Source organism: Bombus pyrosoma, linkage group LG15, assembly GCF_014825855.1.
Source record: "Bombus pyrosoma isolate SC7728 linkage group LG15, ASM1482585v1, whole genome shotgun sequence".
Classification (NCBI taxonomy): Eukaryota; Metazoa; Arthropoda; class Insecta; order Hymenoptera; family Apidae; genus Bombus; species Bombus pyrosoma.
The window spans coordinates 3,677,085-3,698,809 of record NC_057784.1 but is presented as its reverse complement, the minus strand read 5'-3'; the positions used below and the strand labels follow the sequence as shown (position 1 = coordinate 3,698,809).

At 39.6% G+C, this 21,725-nt stretch overlaps 1 protein-coding gene and 1 long non-coding RNA gene across 3 annotated transcripts in view; one reads left to right on the top strand and one right to left on the bottom strand.

Annotated features, from left to right (window-relative positions):
• LOC122575742 (complexin) overlaps positions 1-21,725 on the bottom strand; it is a 322,428-nt gene that overhangs the window by 191,612 nt on the left and 109,091 nt on the right. For both annotated transcript variants that reach the window (XM_043745112.1, XM_043745113.1), the window contains one exon: positions 6,162-6,254. In XM_043745112.1, coding sequence (XP_043601047.1) covers positions 6,162-6,216 — 55 coding nt within the window. In that variant the 5' untranslated portion in view covers positions 6,217-6,254. The remainder of the gene's footprint in view (positions 1-6,161; positions 6,255-21,725) is intronic.
• Positions 3,540-13,368, top strand: LOC122575755. The gene is made up of 3 exons (XR_006319530.1): positions 3,540-3,702; positions 11,752-12,873; positions 12,995-13,368. It is a non-coding gene; the product is annotated as an uncharacterized LOC122575755 (long non-coding RNA).

Genomic DNA, 21,725 nt, shown 5'->3' with positions numbered 1-21,725 from the left:
CGAAATTGAGAAATCAGTTTGAGGACTTTTATGCGCATATCGTACGTGTTCTATAAAACATTTTGAAATCTCATTGGCACTGTAGTAGGGCACGACTGTCACGATTATATTGACGAAATCTGAAACCTTCTAGGAAGTTAATATTCGAACCTAATTGCGACGCACTGATGTTCGTCGTTATTGTTCACACTTTCCCTGATACTCGGTCTAATTCGTACACCCTTGTTCTTTCTGTCACCCTCTTTGCTTAATCTCTTTCCCCCTATCACCCCTTTTTCTTACACATCGTATAACAGCTTTTTATTCAACGCCCTTCTATCAATTTTTTTCCCTCCTTATCCACTCGATGATCTTCTTCCTCGAAAAGATCCTTTATTTTAACGTTTCTTCTAACACTTTTTCCCCCCATTTGACTCTTCTATCATTTCTCCTTCTCTTCCTTCTTGGCTCACCCTATATATGTTCTCACCCCAGTGTCCTATCTTGCATTCAGGTCATCTCCAAACTAATTGCCATTCGATTCATCCACTCTTTGAAGCTTGGCGAAAGTTTCCCACCGCATTTCCCGTTAAACCCCGTCGCACCCCCGAACAAACCACTGGGGGTTTCCGGCACTTGGAACTTCCGTCTCTGTTCCTCTTCACTCCGCTTTGCTTTACACCGTGACGGACAAACTGTGATAATTGCTAGGGAAACGGTTAAGAACCGTGATTCATTCAGAGTGAACCTGTCAATGGTATCGAGATGAACTGTTTATATACTTTTGAAGAATTATTGCTATTTATCGAAATTGAAAAGTATTCTAAATATCGCTTTACCTCGAGAGAGTTTTTAATGTCGAAAGGCATCGACGGTTCTTGTTATCGGATTTTATATCCCAAAGTGTAACTAACCGAGTCGAGAGCAAGAGAGGTGAAAATAAAGAATATTCGTTTGGAGAATATATTTGTGCTGAGAAGTGAAAAAAGAAAAGGCAGTGAAAACGAAGAAAATTAAATTGCCGGGTTTATTTGAGATAGAAGATAAAAGAATATTAATTTGGACAATTTATTTGAGATGGAAAATAAAAAAAAGGGAATGATAATAAAAATTAAGAATACTCATTTGGCGGATTCATTCGAGATAAAGGATAAGAGAATGTTAATTCGGGGAATTTATTTCAAACGAAAAATAAGAGAGAAGGAAAGGATGAAAATCGAGAATATTAGTTTGGGGAATTTATTGGAGATAAAAGATCGAAAAGAGTACGCGAAAGCCAGCAACATTAATTTCCAGAATTTAGTCGAGAAGAATCGAAAAGGATCCATTGGGATTCCGATCTGTAATCTGGGATTGCAAGAGGAGCAATCTACGCGATTACCAGTCTCAACTCTTGAAATTGGGTTTGTTTTCTGTACACTTGTACAAGAGACCACTATTACAAGAAACATTTGCTGATGCGTTTTAACCGACCACGTAGAAGGATCGTACGAAAACGTTGAATCGCCCGATTAGGAGTTCGATGTATCTACTTCTATGTATAATGGTGGACATTGGGAGAGCTGGTGAGTAAAAATAAGTGGAAGAAGTCGCGGTATCGAGATGGTAGGAGGTTGGAAAAGCCACGAGATGGGAAGAAGGATGGATTGATCGCGTCCAAGTGAGTTAAGCTTTACCCGAAGAAAGATTCGAGGTCGGGGCTGGTTCGTTTGACGAAGGTCCCCATTTTCCCATTACGGATTCCCCGTGATACGGTTCGTTCCCGTGGCGTTCGCGGGGGCTAAAACTTTCCCTTAATGACACAAGTTTTATTGCGGGCCATCGTTCAACCTGCCAGCAAGCCGACAAGCCAGCTGGCGACGCGTCGGCTCCCGGCCTACGCTCTGCTCCTCTTCAATTCCCGCTCTAACTAGCCAACTTGTAATTGTAACTCGAATAACAACGATCGAGTGTCCCGTTCGCAGAGCGACGTTTCCCCTGGCCACGCGAAATACGCGCGGTAAAATCCGCGGAAAATTAAACTGGCCCGCTGAAATACGGATTCAGCGTTCTTTCGCCGAAGAAGATCGAGATGGGCATTCTCTGTGCCAGGATCATCCTTTTGAGGAAGCAACTTTTATCGTCTGCTGCCAGGATTTAAAGGTCACGTGCGTGCTGATTCGACAAATACATTTAAAAAGAGATTATTATATAGCCATATGAGTAAGTGCGCAAGCGTGACGAGTCTGTAAAATTTAATTACTCATAATACAATATACATAACATACACATTTTAATGGATGTTAGGACTGGCAGCGTTTCTAGAAGAAATTGGAACGGCATGCAATCCCACTGGACACCTTGCCAACGTCCAGCAATAACCATAATCAAAAACGTTTGAACGTTTATAGTAACTGCCTCGAGCAACTATCATAATTGTAGGAGTCAAAGCTGATTTGCATTCGTCCCTTAATGTCTGTATAAATTTCGCACGGTAGAACCTCGGTTATTGGAAACATCGGTTATCCCGTTGAATATAGTGGATATTCGTTCGTCTGTGAGACACAAGCTAGGATATTGCAACGTTCCCGGATCGTCGTTGTAATCTCTGCTTTTTATTTTCTCCAGAAGCGTGAAAGTTTGGTTCAAGTAACCAGTGTTTCTTTTCAGTTTCACCTAAAGTTAACGTTTAATTAGTATCTACGTTTAATTTTCATTCGATTGTAAAGGATATAGATATTAAGATAAATTGCTAATATTGTATTAGCTAATATAATATTATACATATATTATAATATGATATTAGATAGATAAATTGCTAATATTAAAAAAGATACGCAATTTAGCAGCTCAGGAAGATTGGTAGTGCAAAAATGAGCGAAACATATGTATAATCGAAATTCTACAATTATTATTACAATTTTTATATTTTTATATATTTCTCCTCTGTTGAAGCGCGTATACGTCTTTCTAATATTTTCTACATACACGGACATCTCTCTTCAAATTTCTTCATTCAGTATGATCAGCAACTTCTTGAAAAATTTCATCGTAAAATGTGCCGTTCAATTTAATTTGTGAAAGGAGCTCGTATGACCTAGAAGGTAAGAGGAATCGAAGGAGAAGAGATTGGAACTATGCGGGCGATTAATCGCAAATCGATGAAATTATTAGCTTTGAAATTTGATTTGCCGCTACCGATTATCATCAAGCTGGATAACAAAATTAGTCGCGAATGATATAATCGATCGACGTTGGAACGCTGCATAGGAATTTTCGAGAACTCGATGGCACTTGCAGATGTTTTAATCAAATGCATGTCTGCTCTGGTCATTCGCTTTAATCTCACGATTGCACGATTAATAGCGTGATATTTAGCCACATCTGCTTCTGTCTTTCGAGATGAAGCACCGATGGAAAAGCATCGTATTAAAGTCGTCAACTATGACCAACTCGACTTTAATGCAGTACATTATTCCGTATAATCGGAAACGTCGGGAGTCGAGCCACGTTTGTCAAGCTTATTAACGTCGCTGGCTCGCTTTGCTTCGCGGCCAAGCTTTTTATACACGTCGCTGACACAGTTACGTGAACAGCATTAAACCAGCGAAGCAACCGGGTAAAGATTCTATTTCGAGTATTATCAGTCGCTTGAGTACGCGTTAAGAAACGATTCTTTTAACTCGGATCGATAAAGTTAAAAATATTTATATACAAGGTGTCCTGTTTATCGCAGCGTGATAGGTAAGCAGGTGATTCTAAGTGAAAATATGAATCGGAAATATGCAGTACAATCCTTTCGCGTGGCCCTTCGTTTTCGAAGAAATCGAATCGAATCGTTTCTTTGTTGCCTGTATCGTGATTGATGGTGCGCGCCGTAAAGTATGGTTATTTGTGTCGGAAGAACGTTTGAGCCGAGCTAAGTAATCGTCGAATCCGATTGCGAACAATTTCTATGCCATCTACGTTTGATAACAGATTATTACTCGACTCGTTTTTACTGGCCTGATAAATCGCGAAGTATATCGCGTACTTACATTGACGACTCGGTAGACACAGTTTTCTAAGAAGATATCACCTCTATTCGTCAAAAGGAAAGTTTGTTGAACTAATGTTAATATTCTCGTTTGTAATTATCAGAGTTCAGTAGCGTGTGTATATAATAATTTATCATCGCAGATTATTTTCTTCTTTAGAGTAATAATAATTTATCTTCGCAGATTATTTTCTTCTTTAGAGTATTTTCCTTCGAGTATAGATCATACAATGCGTGCAATGTACGTATATATGCTGTAACGTACGTAAAAGCTATATAATCATTATATAGCACCTTTCGGTTAGCTTAGACAAAAGCTTACTATATTTTTTGATATTTTCTCTTGCTGGGCCTAAAGCAGGCGATATTTCCTCGTTCTTCCGTTATTACATCAAAGATCAATGATGTTTCATGACATGTAACGAGTTTCGTTATTCTGTGCAGAGTTGAAGATTGAATTTTAAGGTGTGGGAATTTAGGTGAATCAAATAACCTTACCGTACTATATATACATCAGGGAAACGAAGGCGTAAGCAAATCATTTTTTTTTTCCCATAGTCGCCGATCCACAGGGGGCAAACGGTGCTTCGTCATTTGCTCTAATGCTTTCTTCCTTCCTGCTTCGTGCGAGCGATCAATCTTAATTCGCGTGCTAAATTACCGACCGAAAGACTGATGTTCCCTTACCGAAGAAATATATTAAGACGCGGTGAAACGGTGCTTTTCGCGTGGCCGAGCGATGAAACGGCACTTTCCGATCTCACGTTTGCACCATTAATTCGTCACGATCGCGAAACCAAGCCAACCATCGCTTATTATTGCTGTTTTATATCGTTTGGAAAGGGAACGGTCTGTCGATCGGTAATACGAGTACGATGATCATCAGTAGAAGGAACATACGATAGAACCCTCGTACGTGTTCATCTTTATCGCATTTATCATCCACCCCTCTTTGGAATGTACCTATAATTGCAAATTCCGTTCCCAATTTTTCCCATAAGCGGGTTATGAAAGTATTTCAACCTTCTATGAATATGTCAGGTTGTCCGGAAAATACGAAGGGAATTTTAAGAAAGATTTAAGTAGAATCAGACTTTCTGTCATTTATAATTTCACGAGTCTTTTTTTTTTGAAAAATATTTCGTCTCTTTTCGTTGCTTCAATGAAATTATTCCATTTCTTGTCTTCCATGCCCTTGACATAAGTTTTGCAAAGATCAGGATAAATAATAGGAGACTACGGCATATTTGGTGAATGAGACAGATGGAGGAGAACATATGCCAACTCTGATTCAAAATTCCTTTCACGTACATACGAGATTCGATGTTTCCTCGCTGAAAAAGAGAGACACGGTTTATTGATTAATCTCGAACGTTTCCCTTTATTTCTCTTCGATGCTCATATAAAAGCTGTAGGTATTTGTTCAAATATTTCGATACTTAATAGGAATTCCTAATGAAAACCTCACGAACGTTTTCGAATTACGTAATATTGTGTGTGTTACGTAAAACAATTTGTTCCATAAATAATTGATAATAGTTAATAATTCCCAGAATGATACTAGCCAACTTTGATGCATTTATTATCCATACTAGTTTGGAATGTATTCATGAGTGCAAATTTTGTTGCCTACTCATCCCATATAGTTTATTAAAGTATTTAAATAAAATATTTTGCCAGGTAAATAGTTAATAATAATTACCAATTAGTAAAATGTTATCTATCTTTCACGAGTCGCGATATATTTTAAAAGACCTCTGCCCGAGATATTTCCAGGCTTGATTCAATGAAACAAGATGTCTTCTCGTTTCGCGGTCGATCGCTTCCGAATCAAGCGTTCTTCGTTAATTCGGTTTCTTGGTCGCGTGAAACGGAGATCAACGATTTCCGCGCGTGAATTAGTAAATTGCCTGTCAGTCAGACCATTGTAATTGCATTCAGTCGTCTTACGTAGCAATTGATCGTCTCAATTCCCCGATCTGCTTCCTCGTTTCTTTTATTCCGTAAAAAGCGTTGTGATGATTGAAGAGTTTCGTGTTATAAAAGCTACGCGATTGGTAGTTAATTACTTGCCCCAGGAAATTATATATCAAGGAAATTCTAGAAGGCCAGAAGAAAACGAGGCAATTGTAGAAGAAAACGAATTTTCCGATGTATAAAAACTCACCTTTAACCGCGTTCAGCTTGTTGCCGACCATCTGCTTCGCCACGAAGGCTGCCATTTTGGTTCTTGTTGTTCAACACTCGGCAAAAACCAGATCTGCAACAAAAGATTTTTTTAGTACTGGAATTTGGATATATAGGATCGCTCGAAATTTTCAATGTTTTTCATTTCTCTATTTTTTCTTTTTTTTTTTTCTTTTTGAGAAGAGGATCCCTTAGAGAGTTTTAAAATATTTTGTACGCTAATATTTTAAAGAATTTAAAAATACACGCCTTTCGATCTTTTAATGAAAGATACAAATTTATGGAGAAGCGAGATGAAACAGTTAGCAGTTGATTACACGTATATGTGTATAAACTGTAGATCTGTACGCGTTTAAGAGGAATTAAAAAGAATCGAAACGAGGAATTGCAATTCCGCCAGGCAAGCAACAAAGGTCTAACAATAACGCGAGGAATGTACGAAACATGCAAAGATATAAAAAATATTCAAAGTGAGATACTTGTTATAAGATTTAACAGGCGAAATAAATTTGTATGTACCCAAGTTTCATTTCTTCATTTATATTGCTGAAGGTACGAAATTCGCTTAAAAATCTGCAGTGTAATTACACAGAAAGATATTACGTGAAAGTAAAAAGAATAGCGAAAGTGAGAATAACACCGTATGTGATCTTTTAAGAAGACCCCAACTTATTAGTTTCAACTTATTACTTACAATTTCAAGCAGACGACTTATATTGCTCACCCTAATATTTTCCATCGAAGAGAAAAATATCGGAGAAACGTGAGGACAAAAATTTGTTGCACTAACGTCTCTTTTAAAATACAGCAGAGATAATAGCTCCGGGTGGCGTTTATATATATATATATATATGGTGAAATCTCTTTGGCCAAAGGGATAACCATTTCGGGTAATAACATTATATGGTTTCAGCTCGTAAATCCTTTTTATGACGTCATGGGAAGTAATACCGGCGTTCGATTCGATTTGAAGTTCTGGCAAGTGGCCGCGTAATATAACGGCGAAGGGACGATTTTTTCGAAGGAATGGCACACCCGCCGCGTGCGTCCGCGAGAATTTGCCACGGTTTGTTAAAGAGAACGAGCCGATAGTCGAGGAATCGGCTTTTCGATAAAACGATTCTACCACACATTCGAGTAAAACGTCGAAAAATATCCTGAGTCGAACGAGAGCGAGAGATGCCGCCCATTTGCCCATAGGAAGATGCTTTTATCGCCTGAAACCAAGAAAGAAACGACACCGCGATCCGCGAATAATTTCCAAGCTATCGCTTGGAAATAAGAAAGCAATGGGATTTCTCTCGTTCCTTCGGGCGTTCGATACAAGTATGGAAATAAATGTCGCGGAACAGGTACAGATCTCCTCTTCGCGTTGGTCAGAACAACGCTATCTTCTTGTCATTTTTTGTTCGTCCGCCATGTAGGAGAAATTTGTAAATATTTGTAAAATAGAAATTTTTAAATTGTAAATATTTGCGAATATTGTAAGAGTCGTTCGATTGGTAATGCAAGCGTCTTTACGCAAAGCGAGACGATCATTCGACTAATAGTCGTCGAGGGGCAACCTTTGCTTGAAATATCACCCCGTGTTCGGTCGTTTCCTCTCCCTTCGGACTTCCTTTCATTTTCTCTTCTTCATCGTCCGCCGACCTTCTCTAGTCTCTTTCGGTACGAAAATGAAATACGCATCTCGTGGGACGGCCACGTCGATGTCGAATGTCGATGTCGAATGTCGACGTCGACGTCGATGTCGATGTCGATGTCGATATCAATGTCGAGACGTCGACGTCCTCGGTCCGGTCACGATAAAAAGTATTTTAATCTCGCGTCGCCGCAATTTGGCAAGAAAGCGGCACGAATTTGCGAACATCGCCCGAGAAATGTTAAGATGAAGAGCAACACTCGATACAAACGAGCTATCACCACAGATCGTGATTATCCTAAATAAATAATAATTGCGAAGGAAGATTGCTCACCGCCCGCGCAACAATATCCTAAATTAAGGAACATTTTTTTTTTATTATTTAATTTGTACCTTGCGACTTGTCCATTTCCTGGACATTTGGCAAATTTTTCTAATTTAATTGCTAAATAACACGCGGATGGCTACCCCTAGCGGGATACCATCTTCGAGTTTGACTATTTTATTTCTTCGATGAGGTCAGTGGGGTGTTTTCTTCTTGAAGGGAACATAACCGCGGAAGAGAACATGACTAATACACGAATTACGTATCTAAACGCGCGTGTGTGTCAATTTTCATGGTATTCTGAATACTTGAAGAATCACTATGATGCGTATGTACTTCGCCGTACAATGCAACGTATATTATTGAAACACGCGCGACAAGACTTGCTCGTGTGCATCTTATCTAAGCGCATAACGGTAACGAGATGTTGCTTATTGGCGCGAAAACTGCCATGTCAGCGCGTTGAATAATTTAACGGAAAGCTCTAGGTCACTGGGCCGGTATCTTGTGCACTTTCGGTTGACCTTGCACGCAGCGCCGAGACGAAACCTCTAGCGTGAAGGAGCAACGATAGTGTGTAGACTTGCGTTAAAAATTCGATTTCTTTATGAACGTGTGGACTACACGAACGTATAGGTTCTGACGGATTTATGACGCTTTTAGATGTTCAACGTGTTAAATAAATTACTCGGCTGATTGTCACTTATGGATAATATATGATAGTGACAAATATAACGAAGAAACGAGGACACATGCTATGAAGAAAACATAGAAACGACGAAGAGTAAACGTAGGAATAGGAACTGGGCTAAATATTTGGACTGTCAACGTGCTAGGGAACGAAATAAGAATGGTGTGCTTCTATGTTAAATGTAAGAACCAAAAGAATTTCGAGATTAATCGTAAAAAGGGCGAAAAGTTACACCATGTCATCATCGTCGGAAATAACTACATACTTTAACGACCACTTTAGTCGAACGAGATAATGAGAAGAAGATATTAGCGGAGTTTCCATATGGAACACGAGAATCAAAAGAATTTCGAGATTGCAATCGTTCGAAAGAAAGTACACTTTTATCCAAAGTAATTATTAGGATGTCCCAGCAGTTGCTTGGTTGCTTTAGTTTCTTCTTTCTTCTTAATTCTTAACTAAACGTGTTCCAACTATATTCTTGGAAACGAGGCTTGAGATGGAAAAATTGTACTTTACGCTTTTGACTTATTTTCACGCGTGGAATAATCTGCTGTTGATTGTTTACTCATCCGTAAGTAGCCTAGTCTGTAATTAGCTAACTTTAAGTATATCCGAATTTTCCAAATTTTCCATCTTTTCGAAAATGAAGTGTCGCATGACAAAATTCTATATCTTCGATTCGTTTTCTCACGCAAAACCAGCCTATCGCCGAATGGACCACAGTTCGCCGGGACATTCTGTACGAAGAACTATAACGATCATGTAGTCGGCCGAGATAACAAGAGGGGGATATTAGCGCCAAGTCTATTGAATTAACGTTGACAGAAATCACAGCAAGCGATAACGAGCGAGTTGTAATTAAATCAGGCATTCCATAGGTTGTTCGCGTTACATCGTTGCGCGATTATCGCATACAGACGTCACGAGTGCAACAGGAATTCTATTCCCTTAGCGAGGGAAATGCGTTAATGTCTCCGGTCTGGCGCCAAGGAAATAGAATTGTTAGACGAATCACGGCTGTCGCGTTTCGCTACAAATCGTACGGCAAGCCTTCTATTTACAGCATTCAGGAAATATTCGCCGGCTCGTTCATGCGAATTGCCGCGACACGAACAAACATCTCGTAAGCAAACCCTCTCCGAAAGAAACTCCATTTCTCATACGACATTAAAGAAATTCCTCTACTGTATTTCTACGAGGGAAACTCGGCTCCGTCGTTTGTGTTCCGACGCCGGATCCATCGGCGTCGCTTATCTGGCGTCTAGCACAGAAATGGTTGAAGCAAAGTGGCTGGTCAGCCGAAGACACGGAACAGAAAAGATCGATAGAGAGAAATATGAGAGCGAAGAAGTCTTTAGAAGAGAAATATCGAGGAATGGAAGGGCAATACACAGGGTATTTAAAAAGCAGGCTACCGAAATTTGATACCGTGTTTCAGTGTGTTTCCACAAGGGTGAAAATATATCGAGGGCAGGAGTTACGAAATATTCGGTGGAAGTAGATATTTTCTAGAGATTATGAGAATGGACGATAATATTCGGTAGATACATGTTCATGTCGTTTACTAACTTTTTTACTAAATATACATTTCTAATAGATATCTCGTAACTTGCGTGTATATTTTCAAATTCGACGAATATATTCATGACATTCGCTCAATGCTAAAAAAAAAAAGAAAAAAAATAACACACGTATACGACACAAACATAACATCTTTCCGTGGTAGAAGTTCAGCTACTTTAGTGAGTTAATATAACTAATTAGTATGCACAGCGGCTGCAGAAAGTATTTGTACATAATTATATTTATTGCAGTATCTACGTACTACATACTAATTAATTAGATAGAAGTATATTAAATTGCGTATTATGTACATAAGAACACTGTCAGTATAAAAATTTGACATTACGAAAGTGGAACGAAAAATCTTATGAAAAAGCCTTAAAAATACTTTTTGCAGCCGCTGTAGATGCTGCTGTATATACAATGATAGTACAAATATTTGAACTGTATTTCTGAAACACCCTATGGAAATCGAGAGAAAACGATCACGATGGCAGAAGAGAGAAAGACGAGAATGGTTGGTAACGAGAAGCGGGTCGGTTGCGAGAAGACGACGCCGATAAAGCAGCGGTAAACCGGCGTCGAGACGTCTCGGCGCCTCTCCCTCTTTCCCTGTCCCTTTCCCCGTGATTTTCCAACAACGCGCGACAACTTTATCCCGGCGACAATGGACAAGATGAGGTTCGCTTCGCTGAGATATTACGTGTTTTTCCCACAACCGGCGGAATCCACCGCACCACCGGAAGTTCCTCCACTTTTTCGATCGCCACCCCTAATCCGACACGGCTTAAACGCTCCGCCGCTCATCCATACGGAATCGCGCGGCCATGTTTTTGTTTGCTCAGCCGACGATTAAATGGTTCCCGACTATCTCCGCTTCCTAGTAGACGATCGACCAACTTTTCCAACGTTTTTTCACTCGCCCATCGAAAATCGGATCGCACTCGTGCAAGATCCATTCGGAGTTTTTCAGGCTTTTAGTTTCGCATAGATCGCACGATATTTTTCAAGAATGTTTAACGCGTTGAGAATAACTATCTTCGCGTAGAGTTTATGTAGCGTTTTATATATCGTTTTTATTGCTTCGAGTAATAAAATTGTTCGTCTTTTGCTAGCGTATGGATTTCGAGATACGTTATAAAAATTATTTGAGCAGCGTAAAAGTTCGAATTCTTAGGTTCTCAATCTTTTGATAGGAAATACTTTCCTGTTTATAGAGAAACGAACTATTCTTCCATTAGATAAATTTTATCACGTCGGATACGATAGATAGAGTGAATTTATTTAACAAAATATGCCTGAACTTGTGACCCAATTTATTTGTTAAAACATTTTTACATCTGCAGGTATTTTATTTTCGTTGATTGCTAGAGACCGAAGACTGCTGGTTCTAATTTCTAAGGTCCATCATAGAATCGGGAAACTAACTTTGTCGAAATGTAAAATTGCAAAATTATAAAAGAGATGTTTCTAAACAAAGCTCTGACGTAACTTGTAACTGGTCGGTTCATCGATATTATTAGTTATCCTGTAAGATGAACCCGAGACGACACAGCTAGGAAAGCTATCGAATTGCAGTCAATTCGAGTTGCCGACTCACATTGTGGGAACTCGATCCGTGAGAAGAGGAAGCTCGCGGCACAATACGGCGAAAAATTGGAGCGAAACAAACTGAGAACGCTTTGCAGCGATACCGCGATCGCCCTTTATCGTTCGGTAAACAAGCGGTCGCGAGTCACGGGAAATATTTGCCGTTCTTAAAAGTCCACCCAGCCGGCAATTTGGCCGGCGTTGGATAAGAGGAGGTTGCTGGAAGGATTCGCTGTCGAGACCGTTTAAATCACTGCCTGGAGGGTCAACAGCCTGGCGAGGAGGTTTAACCGCGATTCGCCTTTTAACTCGGAAGACAGATCGCCTGCCGACTAATTGACAATCGAGGGAAAGAACGTTTCCGGGCGGTAGACCGCGAGAGCGTTTCCTCCTCTAGCATTTCCACCATCGAAAAGAAAAAGACTCGAGACAATGGTGGATTCCACTTGGCAACCGGTGCTTTCGGGACACTACAATTAACGAATTCCAGAAATTATTCCAGCACCGTGACAGAACGATACGAGGAGAGAGTCAGCGACGACGGAGGAAAAGCCATTCGTTTCCGGTGCAGAGTCGGACAAGAACGTCGACGTCGCGCAATTCCAACGCGACGAAGAAAAGCTACCAGTCGAGTATGGGACGAGAGAGAAAGAGCAAGGGAGAAGCTGAAGGACACTTCGGAAGAAAGAACGGCCGCCTCGTTAGAACACCGACCACCTCCGGGCATCCTTGGCTCCTCGATTCCTCTGCACTAATTAAATACTGCCGAGACGCGGATTCGGCGTTCGACTGCAGCGAAAATCTCGCCTACGGATCCTCGACCTGTGCCCAGAAAGCAAGGATTGGAACGACGACTTCTGACACTCCGTTTAAGAAGAGTTAATTATCCCTGTTTTCTCTTATCCTTGATTTGCTCTCGCTTTAGTCATCCTCCTGATGCATCGGTTAACGAGCTGTTTCTTTCTTTTTCGCTTAAACTGATTTCCGTTGTTCTTTCAGGGCTCGGTCTTCGATCGAGTTTCTTTCCGATCAGAGTTTCTGGATTCGTCAAAGGTGGCTTCGTTTGCGATTTAAAGCATTTCGAAGGTTTTGTTCGATGGTTTTCAAGCTGAAGTATATCGATGGAAATGAAGTAAAATTAGACACGCATAGTTGCTACAATGAATAATTGGTGTTATTATTTTTTCAAGATGTTAATCCTTGATATTTTTTAATCGACGAATATTAGCACGCCGTATTACGCGTTCATTCATATATTTTATATATTAGGTTGTCCGGAAAGTGTCTTTCTTTCGCAAACCTACTTTTTACAACAGTGCAAACGTACAACCATACTTCATACAAACGTGAAACCAGGTCTGTGAAATGTCACGTTGTTTGTCTCAACAAAATAAAATCATACGTAATTCGATAAAATAATATAAAACAAAAAACGTTGTACGTCTATTATTTCCTGATAAAACGAAAGAAACTTTTCGGACAACCTGATAATTATCTTTAAATTAGTCGACTTGAATTTGAATACATTTAGAACAAACGTGTATTGAGCGCGGTATAATGATTGTTTTATGCTGTATAATAGCCATTCATTTACCGATGAAAACGAAACTTGTAACTTTCTGATGTTATTACGGTTATCACGCAAAATAAGAACTTACTTCAAACGTTTTATCTCATTGAAGAATCCTTACTCCTCAACTACCTACGTCTCCAAAAACTGTTCCGTAGAAAGCAAGAATTAACTCTCAGCTTTTATTCTAAAATTCCTTTGTACCAATCTACTTCTCCTCTGGAAGAAATATAAGAAAAGGAATTCATTACTCGAGAGAAATATCTAAGAAAGGAGAGTCTGTGAACGGCAAAAAGGTTCTTTTCTTGGGAAAAGAATTAGCAGAGAACCGCGGAAAGAATTCCATTAGTGGACGAGGCATCGAAACACGACTCAATTAACGAAACTACAAATTCACCAAGCACGCAATAATCGCGATTATCGCGAGCATTCTCGGCACGCTTCCGCCGCGTCTCGTCGCCTCGCTTCCTGTCCTCTTGGAGCCCCGCGAAATGCAGACCTTCATAGCAACCTCTGCTACGTGATCGCGGTGACTAGTGGAACGAGGTCGAACGTGACGTTCCTCGGATGAGGTGCTCGCGAAATTAAGATGGTCCGTGTCGTTCCTACGTTTCGTCTGGTTGGTTCTTCGAAAAAAAGTTGTCGAATGTTGTACAGTGTTTCTTTACAACGGCTGCGTGATCGCGAAAAAGTCACCAAACATCTAGCTGAATCGTCTGTCGATTAGCACTTCAAGAATCGAGTGTTCTTAGAAGTTTTAAAAATTATTGAGTTGTCCGAAAAATTCATAGGGAAATCCAAGAAAAGTTTCGTGATATTGTTTCTTTATAGAATTAGTATGTATATGGTCGAAACTCTTCGTTATTTATCTTAAAACTAAGATGCCTTCTAAAATCAATAACATTCTAATTTAGGATTGGCCTTTATTTTTTATAATTGTACTATATCGTAATAATATATCGTATTTATATATTGGTACAACCGCAGCTGTTTTAATTTAGAATTCTCGATTTTATCGAATTTGAACATAACAAAACTAGATATTCTATTTAGAGATCCAAGATTGATCTCAATTCAACAAGAGTGTAACACTTTCATCCACAGCAAAAACCGATACCATCGTATTTTTTTCAATCCTACGCATTTTATAAATAAAATTGTGACTTCGTATTTGAAGCAACGAAGAGTTTTCGAGCGGATAACATTGTACGAATACCTTGTATATCGTTCAACGATATACCAATCCCGTAAAGATTCACAAGCTCTTCAAATCTTCTATAAATTCCCCCATGAATTCTTCGAACGACTCAATAATTCTTAAAACGTACAGAAATAAAACATCAAACAATAGGAAATGAGAAAAATTATGGCTTTCTCGCAATCAAACAATCATCTTAAATCACTGTGCGTCGTGGGTTGTTCTCGTCCGAGCTGCACTTTCTTCGACATAAATTCAACTGGGCGAGTGCTTCCGTGTGTTGCTTGCGATTTCTCGCGGCGAGCACAGCGTCGGAGTAACGTTTCCTGATACGATCGCCCTTGCCTGTATTTTCTTTCCCCTTCGCCACTTGAGATTACCAAGGTTCCCTTTACTAGCTTGTAGACGGAAACGCGAGATTTGTTGGGAAACAAAGACACCGCTAATGGAGAAGTTCGACGCCTCGAGAGGAACTACAGCGTAGATTTCCTCCCACTTCGATCATACTTGTGTTTCGCTGATTTCAAGTTAATCGCGTTATATCGAACCCAATTGCCTTTCAAGTCGCAGCTTCACCTCTTGCCTTATGATTCTGTAATATTTATTTTACTCGTCGAGTGCTACGGTCAGTGTCAGAGTCTTGTTGTTATTCGCGGCGGGAAGAATATAACGAGATCGTAATGTTTGTTCAAAAACTACCGCTTTAAACGCAAGCTTTAATCGGCTAAACGTAGATTCGTGGAGATCTGACGATATGATAGGCAAGACGACAACTCAGAACAAGAAATCAGAACTCTTGTTCGTGAGTTTTTTTATTACAATTTGTCCAGCTTGTCATTTGATAAATTTTTCTAACTTAATTGCTAAATAACATGTGGATGGCTACCGCTAGCGGGATACCATCTTCGAGTCTGACTATTTTATTTCTTTAGTGGGTTCAGTGGGGTGTTTTCTTTTTAGTCTTCTTTCTATGAGAGTTTAGCTCGCTTCAGCAGCCAGCTGATGTGTTTGGATGTGTGGCGGATCGGTAACAAAAAGGACGCCTGATGAAGATGCCTATGACTTGGAATAGTTTTCACTCGGTTCCAATTATTGCGTCTATTTAATATTTTAATTTCTCACTTCAGTGTGTGCTTTTCTGAAAAATATGTATTTTCTTTTCTACAAAAGGGCATCTATGTAACGATAACAGGAAATAATCGACGCTGCTTCGTACTATTTCAATTGCAACATGCCATTTGTTTTAATTGAATTACCAGGTTATATCGAGGCAATCTCCGCGCCGTGTCGCAAAGACGAGAATTTTTCTCGCTGAAAATTCCAGACGATTGCCTGTTTATTTCGAGCTATCGGAAAACAGCGACGAAACGAACGATTCGCGAAATTCCCTGTTTTCGTTGAAAGGTCGTGGAATACAAATGAAGAGAGATTCTTCCTTGGGAAATTATGCGAGAATTCCTCGCGTTTCACGCAGTTAATGCATTCTGAAGAAACCTTCTCCCGAATGAAAATTAAATGATAAAGTTTGAATCCAGGCTTGTAGTTACCTGCCATTACTAATTCCTTTATAAAACTTAGGTGTGTAGATTCACACCCACTCAAAAAGTATTCGAACACCCGTAGAAACTTTTCATGTATAAACAAAACGTTTTGAAATCTCATTAGAATTGAACAAGATATGACTATCGTAATTACTTTGATCAAATTTTAAAAGTATGCACGTGGGCGTTACGTAGGCGTTGAAACGTCATCAGATTCCACCAAACGATCATCGTTGTAAACGTCAACATCCACCACGCTCGGGTGCTTTCACGTGTGACGTATCTAATACATATTCTCTGATGAATTGATTTTATTAGCGCGTTACTTGATTCAACCACCATCGGAAGTCTCCATTCTAGATATGGACTAACTAGCGAGCATTCATCATTTGATACGCTCTGTTCCTGGTATCGTTAGCCAGATCATGAATATCCAATGACGTTTCCAATTTCCAACCGTTTCACTTCACCGACACTCTTCAAAATATAACAATATTCAGATAGAAATAGTAATAAATGTCGCGTTCTCGGTCGTGGAAAATTGTCAACGATCATCTGATCGCAGAACTTTTACGATTGAATCGACCACTTGAAGGTTTTCGAGCGAGAGGAAGACGCGTTTCAATGTTTCATAAACCTAAGGTAAAAGTTGTGAAGTTAACTCCTATCGAGTCTTTATATAATTTAGCGGTATACTTCGTATCTCTCACTTTGTACCATCGATGTGTACGTCTGATCATTTTCGTAGAAGAAAATCTTTTTTCTGATTCGGCTCGATCAATATAACTGCGGGAAAAAATATTTATCTTTTACGTGTCTCGATTCGTGCTAAAGGGACGAGAACATTGCTCGATATTAGGACTGAAAACATATTTCACAGAATATCTCAGAAACTATGGGATTTAAAAAAATCATTCAAATGTAAAGTGACTGCGACGCCAAAATCACATGTTTTGCTCAAGAAACCCACAGTGTTTTAACACAGTGCACCGTTAGATCCAAGATTTGTTCTTATTTCTTTTATCGATGTTCTAATAAAAATGTTTAATTGTTCAATGGGGCACTTTTTATTTTAAAGTATCTTCTATTTAGCGGTTATATTCAAAATGCCTTAGCAGTCAATTTTCATTCAATTTTTACAATTGTAAGAAGTTGAAGCGCTTCGGTCATCAATGACCACCGTGGACGGTCACATATGACCAACGTGGCAGTCAAAGCGTTTTAAAGTAGAAATTCAAGCGTGTAATTTTCGAAAATGTTTGATCTTTGCTGCAACGCTGATGAAACGTATACGCTGAATTCTAGAGATTCTAAGGTACCGCGCTGAGAAGGCTTCGAATCTCTCGTTATTGTCGTATTGTTTGCTTGATGAAATTTCTAGGACAAAATTACCAATAGAATAGTAAATTGGATGGAATAAATTCGCGACACAGGGTACTCAAGGATCGTTGCTACGATCTGTACCGGCAAAGGTAAGTAACAAGTCGTGTAATGCCGCGATCCATCAACACGATCAGTCGATCCATCAAAAACGATCCAGGATTGTCCTCCGCTGTCTAGGAACATCAGGCTTCCCGATACGAGCCACTGGTTTCATTAATCATTTCATTCTCGTTGTTTCGAGCAGCTTAGCGCTGACCCAAAATTGCCAGCCTGCAGTTTATAGTTAGGAGAATTGAAGAGTTTCGGAAAAATCTCTCGAACGTAAGAGCAGTTTCTTCGAAACTGGCACGTCGTGTTTCGCAACTGTATAAAACTTCATGTTGCGTTGGTTAATGGCTCGACTGTCAACCTATCCGCGGTTTCATCGTGTGAGTGATAATATGCACTGACCTTCGTGGAGCATCACGCGTCACAAACTACGTACAACTCTTGTATAACTTGTGTGTCACGTTGTGGAAATTATGGTTAGCTATTTTCAGGTATCTGTGTAAAATAATTTCCTGAGAGTAATTAAGTTACGTAGGGTTTATGATACGAACGTAATTCTTCTGCTATACTTCAAGCCGATAATTCAATATGAGTTCCTCGTTATTTCATCTATTATGATTTATTGGTAGGAGAGTTCGAAACTTCGTAGAAGTAGCAGTAAGAGAATACGAAGTTTTATCTGGTTCTCAGTGGTAATTAAGAGGTCGTAATTTTCTAGAATTAACGGCGAGTTCTAACTTTTTCTCCGTTACTCGTAAAATAATGTATTCCTTGGCTGAGAAATAAACTGCACTTTTCCAGAGAACTGCGATTCGGTATCGAAGTTAATTAGGAAACGGCCAATTAACCGAGTTCTGTCGTGCCCAGGCCACTAAACGCAACCCGGTTACGGTCGCTTCTCCGCCGCCACGTTTCCAGCACGAATTGTTCTTCCGAATTCACGGCGTTCCTTCGTTGATTTCAAGCGTTTTAATGGAACTCAACGCCTAGAGCTTCCAGATCTCTGGAAATTTTCCGCCAAATTTCAATCGAAAATCGAAACGAAGAGACGTCGCTATTTCGGAGTCAAAGGACTCTCGTCAGAGACGGCGAGCGTCGCAAAATATTCTCCATTTCGATGTTCCATTAAAAAGTAAAAAGAAAAAAGATTTAAAAAAGGTGGAAAAAAAGTGTATGAAAGGGGAGGAGATAAAGGCTGAACGATAAACTAAAATGTACACAACGGAGCTGGATTTCGAAATTTAGAAAAAAATTTCGCGCATGAAATTCAAGCATACGCGGAGTTTTCAAAGTCATCGCGGATAGATGAAACACACAAAGGCGTTTCAGTGCGGACTTTTTTCGGTTTTATCGCTCGACCGGCCTTTTTTCCCCACTGTTCTCCCGGAACACACACGTTGATGTCAAAGCGGCTCTATTTTCGAGATTACGTTTTGCCTGGTGCGTTCCCGCCGCACACCAGTCTCGAATCCCTTTCAATTCACGGCGTTAAAACATTGATGAACACACAACCACGAGAAGATGAAGACAGATTAACGTAAAACGAAGCTAAATTACGCGGGCTGATACGAATCTCTGTGTGCGCACACTGCGACCAGTGATCTGAGTAACAGAATTACGAATGATACACGTGAGAGAAGAGCCGGAGAACCTTTATGGTAGAATGTATGGTGCGGGGGAAAAACGATTCAGAGAACGCAGGGATGTTGTGCGTGTACAGCCTTTAAACTTCCCAGGGCACGGGTTATTTCGAACTGTTGAAGAATATGTTTCCTATCGATTATTGATAATGAAGAGTACAATTTTTCTGATATATTTTAGAAAAAAAAAAAATATAATAATTATACACCACTTTACTTAATCTCCTGCTCCATAAATCGATCATCCAATTAACTTGATCCACTTACTATATTGCCCTAGTTAAAGTATTAAAATGGCTAGTATTACATCATTCTTTAAAATATGTTGAAACATTTAAACTCCCTCGGTGTTCTTAATTTCTTAAGCCAAGGTACGTTCTACTGGCTGTAACGAAATAATTACTAAATATTTTTAATCGAAAGAAGGAACTCAAAGGTCGTAAAAACAGATTATAAAACTTCAGTTTTTTCAGATGTCTTAAAATACTGGGTAGGACATTGTAATTAAGACATAACAGCATACTTGTTCGAAACGACGTTAAGCTACTCGTAATATCTCCATAGTAAATCAGAGATGGTCCATATTATTCTGAAATCTCGTTGGAAAGCGATTCTCGTTTTTGTTTCCACCGAAAGAGAGAAGATTTTCAATGTTTCAAGGAAATCCTTGGTATAAAATTAAGACAAAAGACCATTCGTAACGATTCTTTTCTATTTTCCTCGAACTTCAGAAATTTTCTGACAATGGAAGTAAGCAGGGCAGCATACTTTTATTCGAAACGACGTTAGACTACTTTTTTTTTTATTATTTAATTTGTACTTTACAATTTGTCCAGCTGGACATTCGGTAAATTTTTCTAGCTATTAGACTACTCATACACCTCGATCGTAGATCGCAAGCGATCCAGACTATTCTGAAAGGAGGATGTTGAAAAATGGTTATTTCTAGTGGCAGGAAATAACAACGCCAACACCGACTTTGCATCCACACGTGTGTGTCAGAATAACTCCCAATCCGATTTTTCTGTTGTCGATTAATACGTACACAAAATATTTCGACAATATTTATCTATCAATATGTATCCAAAATAACGAGAATAAAATGTTGTTTTCTGTAAAATGCTGTTATTCTATTCTGCATCAATTTGATATCTTTGATAATCAATGCAATAGGGAGAATCTCTTATCACGATTCGATACCAAACGTAACATAACATCATCCTTACCATAAGCATTTCTCCGACTGTAAGAAGATGTAATCTTCCTATGACAAACACAATAGCTCACAGCTGTGATGGAAAAGAATTGAGAATTGCAATTGTTTTGACCATCGTGAAACTACAATAACAGTATCCCTTTTTTTCAATTTCTTCTTCTAATTACACTTCATTTTTCTTTGGCTTCAACCTTCAGTCGATCTATGACCGAATATGACTGACTTTCTCATTAATTATTTTGAAAATCGTTCAGAAGAAGATGAAATATAACGTTTAAGTGAATTCGATCGACTGCTATATCCTCACGCTCCGATTCCTTTTTAACAATCGTTTCTCGTAGAAGCTGCAAGAACATTTCCTATTCCTCGCAAGACACGCTTCAACGTCCTGAATTCTTCAACTCCAGGCGATGCCAAAAATGGCCATATTTTTACGATCCTCCTTGGAAGAATCTGGAAGAATTCGCGGATTCTCGGTGGAATCATTTTCTCCCGATATCGATCGAATTCCTATTTAAAGCGTGTTAAATTCGTGTCGCGACACGTGTTACGATTTTCCCGATACACAGCCGGTACACCATATTCCCTGGTATTGCTCTTGCACATCCTTTTGTTCGTTGTAGCCGGGGCTACGGCCTCGCTAGAAAATGTAATAACTCAAAGCCCACGGGAGGCGGCGCGGACGGAGACGGAGGCGAGAGGCAAGACACACTGGCGGATACAGATTCCCAGCGACCGGGGAGAACTTGCTGTTCTCGTTACTCACGAGCGTCGATCCGCCGTTGTTTATCGCTGGTTGCGCGCTCCTCCTAATGTAATATCTTCGTCGGGTTCGCCCGCTACGAGGAATCGTTCGGTCCGCGATAAATTCTCCTGGAAGAATGCGAGAGGCAACGATCGACACACGTTTCCAGCCATTCTTTTCGATTTTAAAAGCGTCCATTTCCTCCTGCTAACCCCGTTACACGATCCTCCACGAATCGAAGCGATCCCTTCTAATATTTGTCACGAGAAGCAGAAGTTCGGTGCTTGGGTATTTTTAAAAACGATATTTTATTTTCTTTGCAAACTCGCTGATTAACTGCTTCGATTTAGTCGTACGTTTTTGCCAATTGTATTTAACACTTTCACTGC